The sequence below is a fragment of the Rhinolophus sinicus genome, chromosome 3 (genome assembly GCF_057876585.1).
Source record: "Rhinolophus sinicus isolate RSI-liver-muscle chromosome 3, RSI-T2T, whole genome shotgun sequence".
Classification (NCBI taxonomy): Eukaryota; Metazoa; Chordata; class Mammalia; order Chiroptera; family Rhinolophidae; genus Rhinolophus; species Rhinolophus sinicus.
In genome coordinates this window covers 176,013,521-176,027,115 of record NC_142503.1, presented here as the reverse complement: position 1 = coordinate 176,027,115, position 13,595 = coordinate 176,013,521, and the positions used below count along the sequence as shown (strand labels likewise).

Here is a 13,595-nt window from a genome sequence, read left to right as displayed (position 1 = left end):
CCATGACTTATTTATTTTGTAATTGGATGTTTGTCACTCTTCTTTCCTTTTCCCTTTTCACCCAACTCCCCAACCCCCATCCCTCTGACAACCATCAGTTTGTTCTCTGTATCTAGGAGTCTGTTTCTGTTTATTTTGATTTTTTAGATTCCACATATAAGTGAAATCATACATATAAATATTTGTCTTTCTCTGTCTGACTTACTTCACTTATATGTCTTTCTCTGTCTGACTTATTTCACTTATAATACCTGCTGGGTACATCCATGTTGTCACAATTGGCAAGATTTCAGTCTTTTTTTACTGAGGAGTAATAGTCCATTGTGTGTGTACCACACACCCCATATCTTCTTTATCCGTTCATCTATCAATGGACACCTACCTTGGTTGTTTCCATATCTTGGCTATGATAAATAATGCTATGATAAACTTACAGGTACATATATTTTCACATTAGTGTTTTTGTTTTCTTTGGATAAATACCCAGAAATGAAATTGCTAGGTCATATGGTACTTCTATTTTTAAATTTTGAGGGACCTCTATGCTCTTTTCCATAGTGCCTGCACCAATTTATAATCCTACCAACAGTGCACGAGGGTTCTCTTTTCTCCACATCCTTGCCAACACTTACTTGTTGTAGTCATTCTGACAGGTGGAAGGGGACATATCTCATTGTGGTTTTGATTTGCACTTTCTCTGATGATTAGTGATGTTGAGCATCTTTTCATATGACTATTGGCCATCTGTGTATCTTCATTACAGAAATGTCTATTCAGGTCCTCTGCCTATTTTTTAATTGGATTGTTTGTTTTTCTGATGTTGAGTTTCATGAATTCCTTATATAATTTGGATATTAACCCCTTATCAGATTCATCATTTGCAGATATCTTCTCCCATTAGTAGGTATTTTTGTTTTGTTGATGCTTCCCTTTGCTGTGCAAGAGCTTTTTAGTTCAATGTAGTCTCATTTGTTTATCTTTGTTTTTGTTGACTTTGCCCGAGGAGACATATCAAAAAAAAAAAAAAAAAAAAAATTCAAACACCAATGTCCAAGAGTTTATTGCCTATGTTTTCTTCTAGGAGTTTTGTGGTTTCAGGTCTTACATTCAAATCTTTAATCCATTTTGAGTTTATTTTTGTATATGAATCCAGTGTCTTTTCTCTTTCTTTTTTTGCATGTATCTATCCAGTTTTCCCAACACCATTTATTGAAGAGATTATCATTTCCCCGTTGTATATTCTTGCCACCTTTGTTTCAGATTAATTTACCATATAAGTGAGAGTTTATTTCTGGGCTCTCGATTCTGTTCCATTGATGTGTCTGTTTTGTGCCACTACCATAGTCTTTTGGTTCCTATAGCTTTGTGGTGTAATTTGAAATCAGGAAGTGTGATACCTTCAACTCTGCTCTTCTTTCTCAAGATTGCTTTTGCTATTCAGGGTCTTCCATGGTGCCAAATAAATTTTAGGATTATCTGTTCTAGTTCTCTGAAAAAAGTAATTGGTATTTTGATAGGGATTGCATTAAATCTGTAGATTCATTTTAAGGATATTAATTCTTCCAATCCCTGAGCATAGTATAGATTTCCATTTGTGTGTTCTTCTATTTCTCTCATCAATGTCTTATAGTTTTCAGAGGATAGGTCTTTCACCTCCCTGGTTAAATTTATTCCAAGGCATTTCATTCTTTTTGCTGTAATTTTAAATAGGATCATTTTCTTAATTTCTCTTTCTGATAGTTTGTTATTAGTGTATAAAAATGCAACAGATTTCTGTATATCAATTTGTATCCCGCACCTTTACTGAATTCATTTATTAAGACGAATAGTTTTTCTGATAGTCTTTAGGATTTTCTATATATAGTATCATATCAATCATCTGCAAATAGTAACAGTTTAACTTCTTCCTTTCTAATTTGGATGCCTTTTATTATTTTTTTTTATCTAGTTGCTGTGACTAGAATTCAAATACTGTGTTGAATAAAAGTGGTGAAAGTGGGCATCCTTGTCTTGTTCTTGATCTTAGAGGAAAAGCTTTCAGTTATTCACTGTTGACTATGATGTTAGCAGTGACTTTGTTATATATAGTCTTTATTAAGTTGAGGTATGTTCCTTTTACAACAACTTTGTTGTAGAATTTGTATCATAAATGGTTGTTGAATTTTTATTTTTTTTTAAAGATTTTATTGGGGAAGGGGAACAGGACTTTATTGGGGAACAGTGTGTACTTCCAGGACTTTTTTCCAAGTCAAGTTGTTGTCCTGTCAATCTTAGTTGTGGAGGGCGCAGCTCAGCTCTAGGTCCAGTTGCTGTTGCTAGTTGCAGGGGGCGCAGCCCACCATCCCTTGCGGGACTCGAGGAGTTGAACTGGCAACCTTGTGGTTGAGAGCCCACTGGCCCATGTGGGAAATGAACCGGCAGCCTTCGGAGTTAGGAGCATGGAGCTCCAACCGCCTGAGCCACCGGGCCGGCCCCGGTTGTTGAATTTTGTCAAATGCTATTTCTGCACCTATTGAGATGATCATATGATTTTTATCCTTTGTTTTGTGAATGTAGTGTGTCATGTTGATTCATTTGCAGATATTGAATCATCCATCCATGCCTGGAATAAATCCCACTTGATCATGGTGTATGATCCTTTTAATGTCTTGTTGAATTCGTACTGCTAATATTTTGTTGAGAATTTCTGCATCTATATTCCTCAGGAATAGTGGCCTGTAATTTTCTCTTTTTGTAGTAACTTTGTCTGGTTTTGAGATCAGGGTAATGCTGATCTCATAGAATGACTTTGAAAGCACTTATTCCTCTTCAATTTTTTGATATAGTTTGAGAAGGATAGCTATTAATTCTTCTTTAAATTTTTGGTAGCATTCACCTATGAAGCTGTCTGGTCCTGGACTTTGGTTTGTTGAAAGTTTTTTTTATTACTGCTTCAATTTTGTTATTAGTAATTGGCCTATTCAGATTTTGTTTCTTTTTGGTTCAGTGTGGGTAGGTTGTTTTAAAAATTTATCTATTTCTTCTAGGTTGTTCAATGTGTTGGCATATAATTGTTCATAGTATTCTTTTTTGATCCCTTGTATTTCTGTGGTGTCATTGTAACTTCTCTTTCATTTCTGATTTTATTTATAAATATATCATCTCTTTTTCTTGATGAATCTGGCTAGAGGTTTGTCAATTTTATTTATTGTTTCATAGAACCACCTCTTAGTTTTACCGATTTTTCTTATTGTGTTTTAGTCTGTTTCATTTATTTCCATTCTGATCTTTGTTATTTCCTTCCTTCTACTTTGGCTTTTGTTTGTTCTTTTTCTAGTTCCTTTAGTTATCAAGTTAGATTGAGACTTTACCTGTTTCTTGAGGTAGGCCTGTATACTATAAACTTCCTTCTTAGAACTGCTTTTGCTGTATCCCATAATTTTTGGAAAGTTGTCATTTCATTTTCATTTGTCTCAAGGTAGGTTTTAATTTCCTGTTTGATTAGTAGCATATTGTTTGATCTCCATGTGTTTGTGTTTTTCCTAGTTTCCTTCCTGTGGTTGATTTCTAGATTCATGCCATTGTAGTCAGAAAATGTGCTTGATATACTTTAATCTTCTTGAATTTGTTGAGGCTTGTTTTGTGATCTGTCCTGGAAAATGTTCCAGGTACACTTGAGAAAAATACGTATTCTGCAGTTTGGCAATGAAATGTTCTATAAATGTTTATTCAGTCAATTTGTTCTAATGTGACATTTAAGGCCATTATTTCCATATTTATTTCCTGTCTGGATGATCTATCCATTGAAGTAAGTGGGGTATTAAAGTCCCCAACTATTACTGTATTATTAATTTCTGCCTTTGTGTCCTTAATATGTTTTATATACTTAGGTTCTCCTATGTTGGTTATGTAGATATTTACAATTATATGTTTTTTGAATTGACCCCTTTATTGTTATGTAATGTCACTTGGGTCTCTTTTTACATTCTTTGTTTTAAAGTCTATTTTGTCTTAGTATGGGTACCCAAGCTTTCTTTTTCTTTCTATTTGCATGAAATATCTTTTTCCATCCCTTCACCTGTCAAAATAATATTCAGGTATCTGGACATAGTGGATATGGCTAAGTGCCTTGCACTGTAGTGTCTGTTTCTTTTAACTATTAATGGGTGTGGATATCGTCCTGTTAACCTATTCTCCAAAAGTCCTGCTTCTAAACCATCACCTGGGAAATTGCAGAAAATATAAATTCTAAGTTCCCATCCCAGATCTGCTAAATCACAGATCCTGGGGGTGAGGCCGAGTGATCTGTGTTTTAACAAACCCTCAGGCAATTCTGATGCAAGCTCAAGTTTGAGAGTTACTGTTCTAAAATATAGAGCAAAGGCTTAAAAGCACCTGACTGATATTAAGCAGAGTGAATGAGCTCCTCCGGGCTCTTCTACCCAAACTTTATTAATATGTCAGAGCTCTCCTAGAAAAACAGTATAAAAGCTTTAACATATTGGAGACGCAGGACAAGGGAGGCAAGTTTGAGTGTGTTCAATTTTTCAGTCACTGGCATTACACATATGATCTCATTTAATCTTTAAAACAAATATGAGGCTGTTACTATTTTACCAGATGAGTAAACCAAGCTCAAAGAGATTCATTAATTTACCTAGACACGCTGCTACATAATGGCTGGGATTTGAGTCCCAGTCTAAATGTTTATTTTTTTTATCCGAGTGTGATAATTCTATATGGACAAGTCATTAGTGGCATAATTCATACAGGGAAAAGATATCCAAGATTACTGTGGTATCATTCTTCTAAAATAACATAGATCATGTTTAACAATGCCCAAGTCATTACTGGTTATGTGTGTTTCTAACCAAGGTGCCATCTTGTACTTTAATCTCAAATTTGTTCATTTTAGGGAAGCAGCACCAGATTATTGCTGGAATATATCTACTGTGAGATTGGAATCTTTTCAGTCAGCGTTCTGCATTTAACTAGAGGTAAATGACTTAAGCTTGCTGGGCCTATTTCCTTTTCCTTTGGACTATCATTTTTATCCCCATCTGAAGAATTATTAATCCAACCCAACCCAATCTGTTTATAACCTGAAGGGTGCAACCAATTGGCCCCTCCAGTCAACTCCTGAATGACTATCCTCCATCAATACAGGCCAGTGACACCTTCTCCCAGGGACTGCCAAACCAATGCCCAAGCCCTTCGGAAAGAATGTATAAACCCTCCAAACCAGGTAAGAATCATGGTCTAAACAGACCTTTTTAGCTTGCTAATCAGTGTATCTTGTGGCATCCAGTCTTACCCTGTGTTAATTCTAGAATTTGTAGAATTGCTGAACCAAATTAAAAAAAAAAAAAAGAAACTCGACTGTAAGCTCTCAATTAGCTGCACCACTGGAGAGGAACAGTGACGTGGTCGATTTAAAAATGTTGTTCTGTTTGGCTTTGGAGTGCATGATTACTTTTTCAGTAGATTAACTTTTCTAATTATATTTTGCACAGCCTAATATTAACTGGCATTTGTATTCCCTGAGCACATAACATCTAACATCGTGAGTTGGGGGACACAGTAGAGCCAATCCAAAAATGTGCTGGTCTCAGGAAATGACAATGTTGTTATGGCAAATCCACACATGGATAATGAAGAGAGAACTAATTATAAAGTGCTCTGCAAATATTAAACCATAAGCGGAGAAGGCAACTTAGGAATTCTCTATGGGCATGTAAACAGACAGTAAAAAAAGCTTATTAAAATTCTAAAAGGGACAGAAACTTTCAAGAATCATCTTTAGTATTAATGGTGCCTGAGGAAAAGATCAGGATGCAAGGATGGCCAGTGAGCTACCGGGTGGTCTTTCGAATAAGAAAACGGGGTGGTTTTTCAAGTAAGAAAAAGCAATAATACCAATGCGTTTTAAAAGAGCGTTTAAAATGAATTTTATTGTTTGAATTTTACAAGTAGTCTTTAAAGGCTTCAAACAAGAACTCTGTTGCAAAACTCTAATAAATAGCTTGCCCCAAGTCCCCAAACAAAATGTGAAACAAAATGAAAACTAAACTCAGAAGGATAAGCAAGCCTTCAGAATGCTTGGATGTCAGTGATAGTTCCCGTTTACAAAGAGATTATCAGGCAATGTACAATCTCCTTCATATAAGTCAAACAGGGAAAGAGACAATTGAGATCTTTACAAAGCACTCTGAAATCTTCCGATTTCCATGATAGAAATGTCACCAGAAAAAAAAGAAAAATCCCATGGAGAAATCACAATCATGGATGAAACTAGAGCATAAAAATCTGGTGGTGGGGGTGGGGAGACAAGAGAGGAAAATCCATCCTGTGTCTTTCAGGGATGAAGAGAGGAAAGAGTTGGGATTACTTGGGGCAGGGAACATCCAAGCAGATGACACTAGATTGCTGAATGTTCCCCCGTATACCAGAGTTGCCACTGATGGAGCACAGGTGTCAGTTCATTGACAATTATGAAGGCTAGAAACAGGGTCCCCAGGGGCTCCCCTGGGGTCCCTCAACACTGGTGCACCCAGTGTCTGTGCTCTGCAGGACTGAGGGCCTTGAATAATGGCCAGGGGCCCAAAGCAGTTGTATCACTAGACAGGAAAAATAGCACATCAACCATTTCTGCAGCAGAATCCTTTGGGTGGTTACAAAAGGATGCAGAAAATGCCGCGCTTAAATTGCACAGTAGGACATGCAGGTTTCAAAAGCCCATTCCATTATCACAGTCATTGCTCCTAACAAGCAAGTATGAAAATTCACAATTTAACATTCACTTTTCCTAGTAACAGATACTGGTGAAATCTTGCTTTGGAAACTAGGATGTCTTAATATGGTCATTTTGAGTGAACTAAAAATACAATTTTGCCACACTTTCATACAAAACTATACTTTTGAGCAAAATGCATTTGAAAAATAATATTTTAGTTTGGAGCCAGGAAGCTGTAGAGAGGCTGATTCCAATTTGGTGGGATTCATTTAAGTCAAACCAAAAAGGGGCTCTGGATCTGAGGAGCACACAGCACCTGGGACCATCTCCCTGGGGAGAGGAAGGAGGGAGTGATGTCACCATGTAGGACTGAAGAGGGGCGTGGCCCACAGGCACTATCTCTTCTCTCTGGTTCGCTGACTTGCTGTTGTTAAATAACCCCGACCCTGCTAATCTCTGTAAGACAGGTACAAACTGCCCAGCTCATGCACAAGTCATTCAAGAGACGCTAAAAATACCTCCCTCCCCAGGCATTTTAGGAACGAAGGTAAGGAAATCCCCCTCACCAAATAAACAATTCTTAAAAACTTTTATTTCCTAGGAACAATGACATTTGTCAGGATAATGAGGGAAAGCTTGGGTTACCTGAAATAGTTAAGAAAGAGCTGATAGAATTAGAGGCAGATGGGCTAGGGGGACCCTGGTCCTAGGCCCAGTTTCTTCTTAAATACGTAACAGATAAAGATATTGTGCAAAAAAATAAAGACATTCACATTTTAGCAGTTAAACTTTTATTTTACTTTTTAAAATTTTTACTTTTTTTCTTTTCTACAAAAGGCAGATAATGATTGTTGATCTGCAATTGCTGTGCACTCCCGGAAAGAGGGCGAGTAGGAAGCTGAGGAGGGCGCACTGAGAATGTGATCAATGGCACGGCTAAGGGGCTGCCCCACCTCACGAGAGGCGCCCCGGGTCCCTCTCTCCTGTCTACCTCAGCCTGCCCTAGCTCATGTCTATGGTATTGAAGACCCATTCGGTGAACTTCTTCAGCTTGTCGGAGGCGTTCTGGGACTCCTCCTGCAGCCTCAGGTTGTCCTCTCGCAAGTGCTGAACTTCCGCCTGGAGGTGGGCTTTGTCTTCTTTCTCCTGGGAGGTAGAGCAGAGTAGAAAAGGACTAAGGGGGGGGGTCCCAGTTCGCTGGGCTGTTAGGAGGAGTGTCCATGGATCTGTCTGGACCCTTCGCCCGTCCCCAGTCTTCATTCTACTAAGCGCGTCTGTGTACAAGGCCCGCTCCTGGATGTCAAGATACTCTAACCCCACAGCATTCATTATAGGTTTATTTTGGAATGTAAATACTTTAATGTCTATTTTAATGTCTTTGATAATGAGGACTGGTAAATTCGGGACAACTGTTTTGGTGGCTGTTGCCTCAATACAGTCAAAGCCACTCAAGAAACAAAAGGAGACGCGGGTCTTGGCCTGAAAGCCCAAATAACAATGACGATGCGTGGGTCTAAGCTATTGACACAATATACAAGGAGCTGGGAGGCCAGGAGGCTGGCTGAGGTTCAAAGGCTTCCACGAAAAGAGAACAATGATGAAGGCCTTCTTGCACTATTGTGTCAGTAGGAACTGAGCTCCAAGCACGTGTGCACGCTGAGAAAATAGGGAAAACCCCCACGTCTTATGCCACTAACACTACAGTTAGTGGAACTCTCACAGTTCAAGGACAGTTAGCACAGATCGGGCAATTTACTTTGAAAACATGTGTTTACCTTCTTCAAATCTTCCCGGAGCATCTTCAGCATCCCTTCCAGTTGGTCCACTTTAGAAGCCAGAGTGGGAGAGGAGTCTTTACTGCTGGGAACAAGAAACAAAAGCCCACGTTGGTGGGAGCCTCCATGGCTGGGTTTGTTTGACATTGTTTTTAATGAGGCGGATGTATTTGTAAAATAACTTTCAATGTGCATTTGTCACTTTAAGAAAGAAAATGGTAATTTTAACAAAAGGTTACACAAGTGTAACCTACAGCCAATCAGTAACTTCCTTAGTTAAAGATACTGTATTTTTGTGACAAAAGAATATAGGACAATAAGTGAAAATGGTTTCTTTGGCAGCACAAGAGGTACTTTCTGGCAGATCCAACTGTCAAACAATGAAATGATTCCTATGTCTTTAGTGGTTTTAAGAAGAGGAGAGCAAGCTCCACCTTGGGGTGACCAGGACAGGGCAGGTTTCTGGTTCCCCAGGAACTAGCCTGTGGCTACCCATACAGTGGCAGCTAAGTGATCATGCTCACATCTTAAAAACTAGTCTAAATAGCTTAAAATACTTTTAAAAACCAGAATCCATGTTTCAAAAGCCTGTCAGTCCAACCTTAATGTCTTAAATTCTTTCCTATTATGATCAGCAAATGAGGCCCACACTCTTAGTTTCTCCCATTTTATTTAAGCATTAATAATGCCATGCTAGAAGCGTACCAAAAGCAGGGTGAGCTACAGGATGAGAAGGGCACCCAACTGGCTCGACCTATGACATGGCTGGGCAAGGGCTGAAGACCCTTGTCAGCTGTCCTTCCCCCACTCTCCTTGACCTGAATTCAAGCTGTGGCAAGTTTCTGAGTGAGTTCCAGCTAGGCACAACCCTCAGAGCTATGCAATCGAGAATCTAAAGCCTTCCACTGGGATAACAGGCAGCTGCCTCTTTCCAGAGGTCCAAGGGGAAGAGCTAATGATTCTGAATTATTGGAATCCTGGAATCAGAGGTATTCTTCACTTTAAAAATCAAAGTTCAAGTTAGAATTCCTGACCTAAAACGAGCTGTGTTGATGTCTTCTGCTAATTCTAGATCTACAAGCCCAAAAGGTAAAATGCACGGTGGCAAAGGCTGCAAATAAATGAAATGATAACGATCTTCGAACTTCTAAGATAAGACAACCACTAAAAGCTGACAATACATGTATTTTAAAAGGTAAGTGGTCAGTGACAATCCACAGCCATACAATATGGTCCAACAAGCTGCTCAGGTTTGGATGGGTTGAAGGGCAAAGCGATGGCCGAATAAGGGTGGTGCTTAACAGAATCACTGGATGGGGGGTGGGGGTGTCCTTCACAAGACACCGAGCCCAATCACAGCTCCTGGCAGGGCTGCTGCAGTCACACAGTTTGTCAGGACTGAAGCAACTCTTAGCAGCTTATCTTGACTTCTGGAGGTTTTCAAAATGAATTCTATGTCTGTGCATGCACTGGTAGTTTTTCAAAACATATGTAACTCCGTTTGCATTTGTTCATCCACACTGAACAAAGAGCCGATCATCACCGTTGTCTTATGATTCTAGAAAGGGTTAAAAACTGTTCAATAATCCTTTCTTAGGAAAATGGACTTTGCTCACGCAGAATCTCTTTGTTGGAGACCTCATCCCAAGAAGTACATTTTGGGCTGCACTCCACCCCAACTCTGCAATTTTCTTTCTTTTTTTTTTAATTTTCAGCAGCCAAACTAACTGCCACTCTCTAGCTGTCCCAATGGTAAGAGTGAATGCAGCATCTGTTGGTGACACTCATGACAAACGATCCATCGCTTTTATAGTTTCTGTACAAATAGTGTTTCCATGCAGACTTGCTCTGAGATGTCTTCAACACAAACCACAGTACATCATGTGATCTATACCACACTCATTTGCCTGTTAATTGTCTGTTTCTGACCAAGTTTTATAGATACCTGGATTCATGATCATCCTCAAGGGTTTTAAGGGAAGAGGTTTCAAATGGATGAGATTATTCTGCATCAAAAAGTGCTTACTCCATGTTCCACGGCTGACTCCTGGGATGTTCTAATATACAATGAGTTCCCACTGCAAGTTGCAGAACCTATCAACAATGTGTAACAACCAACCAATTTTACCACAGGCTAATTGACACAACCGAGAGTTCAGTTCCTACAGCACCTCATAACGAAACAATACTATTCAAGGACCTGCTGTACAGTAATATCACACACATATCCAATATCCTCCCCACTTGCAACTGAGGGGAAAATGGAAAAAGTCAGCCTCTGCACAGTTAAACAGGAGTCAAAGTCCATGTTCTTAACTCACAAGAAAACTCTCTGGGCTTCCGTTATTGCTTACGTATTTTACATTCAATCTTAACTATCTTGGTGACTCATGTCTGATGTAGATCGGAAGTATCACGTTGGAACTGCTAAGACACAGGCGTATTTACAAGATGGCCAACTGAGAGCTGGGGAACAGATTCAAAGACTAACTGCACAGGAATGGGGGCATGTTTCAGTGCAAATGATTTTTCTTACCTTACTGATAAGCCCCAAGGGCATAAAGGTATTATGGCATTAAATAACAATGAATTTCATAATTACTGCTTTACGTCAAGGCCAGTTTAATTGTATTTACACTATTTAGTTACAAAATGTTCTAACTAAAATGTGAAGTGCCAGGCACCGCAGTGAAGGGAAGAGCGTCATTCAGCTAATCCCCATGGCCTCCGTCTCCCCTTCCCCATCTGCTGGCACTAGTGTAGCTGGTATGTGGTGCAGAGTGGGGACCTCACCATTGGGTGACCAACCTGCTGTAGGACGTCATCTGGGCCAGAGCCTGGTCCTCAAGCTGGTCACCGTTGGATGCAGCACTCAAGGGGCGATGGTTCTCATCACTAGCAGCAAAGAATGAGGCTCTCTGGACTGGAAAGGAGAGAAGACGCCATTCAGCTTTCTGGAACCATGTCCTGAGCCCTATCGATCAAGCCACCAAACGGCCACAGTGACAGTCATCTAATCAACGTGCAGGGAAGCATCAGAAGCCTCACAGGAAGAAAGTATTCTGTGTTAAGCTGTAAGAGGATGGGGGCATTGTAATTTCCCTTAAAAAAAAAGTTGTTGTGAATCAATGTTTAGTCTTCTTTTCCTCTTGCTCATCAAATAGCATTCTGTTAAACATTTCCCTGGACACAGGCCTTGCGCCAAACTTCCAGACCAAGGCTTTCCATTCAGCGATGATATACAATGCACTAAAGAGCTGGTATTAAGTTTCTTGAGACTTGAAGTATGTTTTCCATAAGATGCCGGGGCACCTTGGTGGGCTTTAACCCATGTCCACACCACGTGTGCTTCAAAATATAGCTACTGAAAACTTGAGCCCCCAAAAACCAAAATCAAATTAGAAAAACCCTCCCATTAGAAACACAAAATTGCTACCACTTTACATATAGGAGAGTGACCAACAAACTGAAATTTAAAATCCAGTTACTATTGGGGAATTGCCAGTGAAAATAGGGATGCCTTGTTGACTGCTTCCTAGTTGCCAAACTGAATTCTTTGGCCTAATCAATTTCTCCCAAAAACTGGAGCCCGACGGAATAGCCACTTTCAATTCTTCAAGAGCAGTAACAACAAATGAACCCCACCCCCCCAAACAAATCATCTGCTAGCATCTTCATTTTTATCTTAGAATAAGTCAATCTATTCCAAAAAAGGCACTTGACAGACTTATGTCAACACACAAGACAGCATTGTTTTTAGTTTTTTTATATTCCGGGGAACCAGGTCAGCACCAGTCTAGGGACCTACAATTAAGAACCAGCGGCCTGGAGCGAGCACACAGCCAGTGGGTGGGCCCAGGAACAAGAGGACAGGAAATGTGCTGCCACACACAGGAGAGGTGAATGGGAAGGGCAGGGGGAGCCCCCAACATGTGCCAGGACCGGGGCAGGGCAAGCATCCTAACAGATCCAACTGTGCATTTAGCAATGATGTCTTTACGACATGATGAAAGACCATGTTCTTTTCAGTCAAGTGACAGCGCCCGCCCTTCCCACATACAGGGCAGTAAAGCCTCCATGTAATGAATACCTGTGGAGAGGAAACACCAGATTCCATCTGATTAAGTCAGACGATGTGTGCCCCTGCTGAAGTGCTCAATAAGTGTTAGTTCAGCTCATTTCTGGCTGTGCCAGTAAAGGGCATGTGCTGTCAGTGTGTCTGAAGAAGCAGAGTGAACAGACCTGACCAGAGCACTCACACGGCCCACACCTCAGCGTGGCCCTGCCCGGCCCCGTGCTGTCTGCTTGGATCTTCAGTGGACTCACCCTCATAGGCCTTGGCGGCATCCACCAAGTTGGACCAATCCAAATCCGCAGCAGCATCAGGCAGGGGCATCAGGCCGGGGTCGGGCATGGGCCTTCGGGTCTCCTGGACGTCGGTGAGGGAACTGTCTGAGGCCGAGAACTCTCCTGCAGGACGAGACGAGGGAAAAGACACTTCTCATGCCCACAGGAGAACCACTCGCGAGCTTATTTATTTTCTGTTACCATAGAGAGCTGGAAGTCATTCGTTACCTAGAATTAATTTTTAGGCTAGCAGGCCATTAGTGGCCATTCTAAAGCTGAGGTGAACTATGGATATTGGCTTCCTCCAGTCTTAAGTCTTGTTTTTTCCTTTTTAAATAACCTTCTACTATCTCATTTCTAGTAGTGTGAGTCATGGAAAAGTTACTTTTGCACGGAGCTAATATGTCTGCTTTTGTAGGAGCTCTTTGTCCACAGTGGGGTCCAGGGCAGCTCCAGCGTCTCGCTTTTCCCCACAGAGTGAAAGGATTCAGGCTGGGTAAACAGGCCTTCTCTTTCCCAAGGACGCGATAAGCAACTCCTGGGGTCAGTAGTTTTGGACTGAGCTCCTTCTACGGTGACAATTTTTTAAATACAAATATTAAGTCATCCTAAGAACTAAGCTTTGCTTAGCCTGGGGCAGGGAGGAATGGTGCAGTGAGCCACTCTGTGCCATAAGAGGGCATGCTGCTACTGCTCAAGTTCATGAAGGCGGAGGACAGGGAGGGAGGGAGGGCTGGGGGGCTCATGAAATGTAAATGCTC

At 40.6% G+C, this 13,595-nt stretch overlaps 1 protein-coding gene across 21 annotated transcripts in view; it reads right to left on the bottom strand.

The window, feature by feature from the left end:
• SIPA1L1 (signal induced proliferation associated 1 like 1) overlaps positions 1-13,595 on the bottom strand; it is a 350,224-nt gene that overhangs the window by 10,372 nt on the left and 326,257 nt on the right. For 10 of the 21 annotated variants that reach the window (XM_074327262.2, XM_074327265.2, XM_074327261.2 and 7 more), the window contains 4 exons: positions 12,814-12,957; positions 11,281-11,410; positions 8,488-8,572; positions 7,433-7,858 (listed from right to left, as the gene is read on the bottom strand). In XM_074327262.2, the coding sequence (XP_074183363.2) occupies positions 7,715-7,858; positions 8,488-8,572; positions 11,281-11,410; positions 12,814-12,957 (503 nt within the window). In that variant the 3' untranslated portion in view covers positions 7,433-7,714. Of the gene's footprint in view, positions 1-7,432; positions 7,859-8,487; positions 8,573-11,280; positions 11,411-12,813; positions 12,958-13,595 lie in introns of those variants that run through there. The other 11 variants (XM_074327274.2, XM_019733526.3, XM_019733529.3 and 8 more) reach the window with 4 other exon arrangements.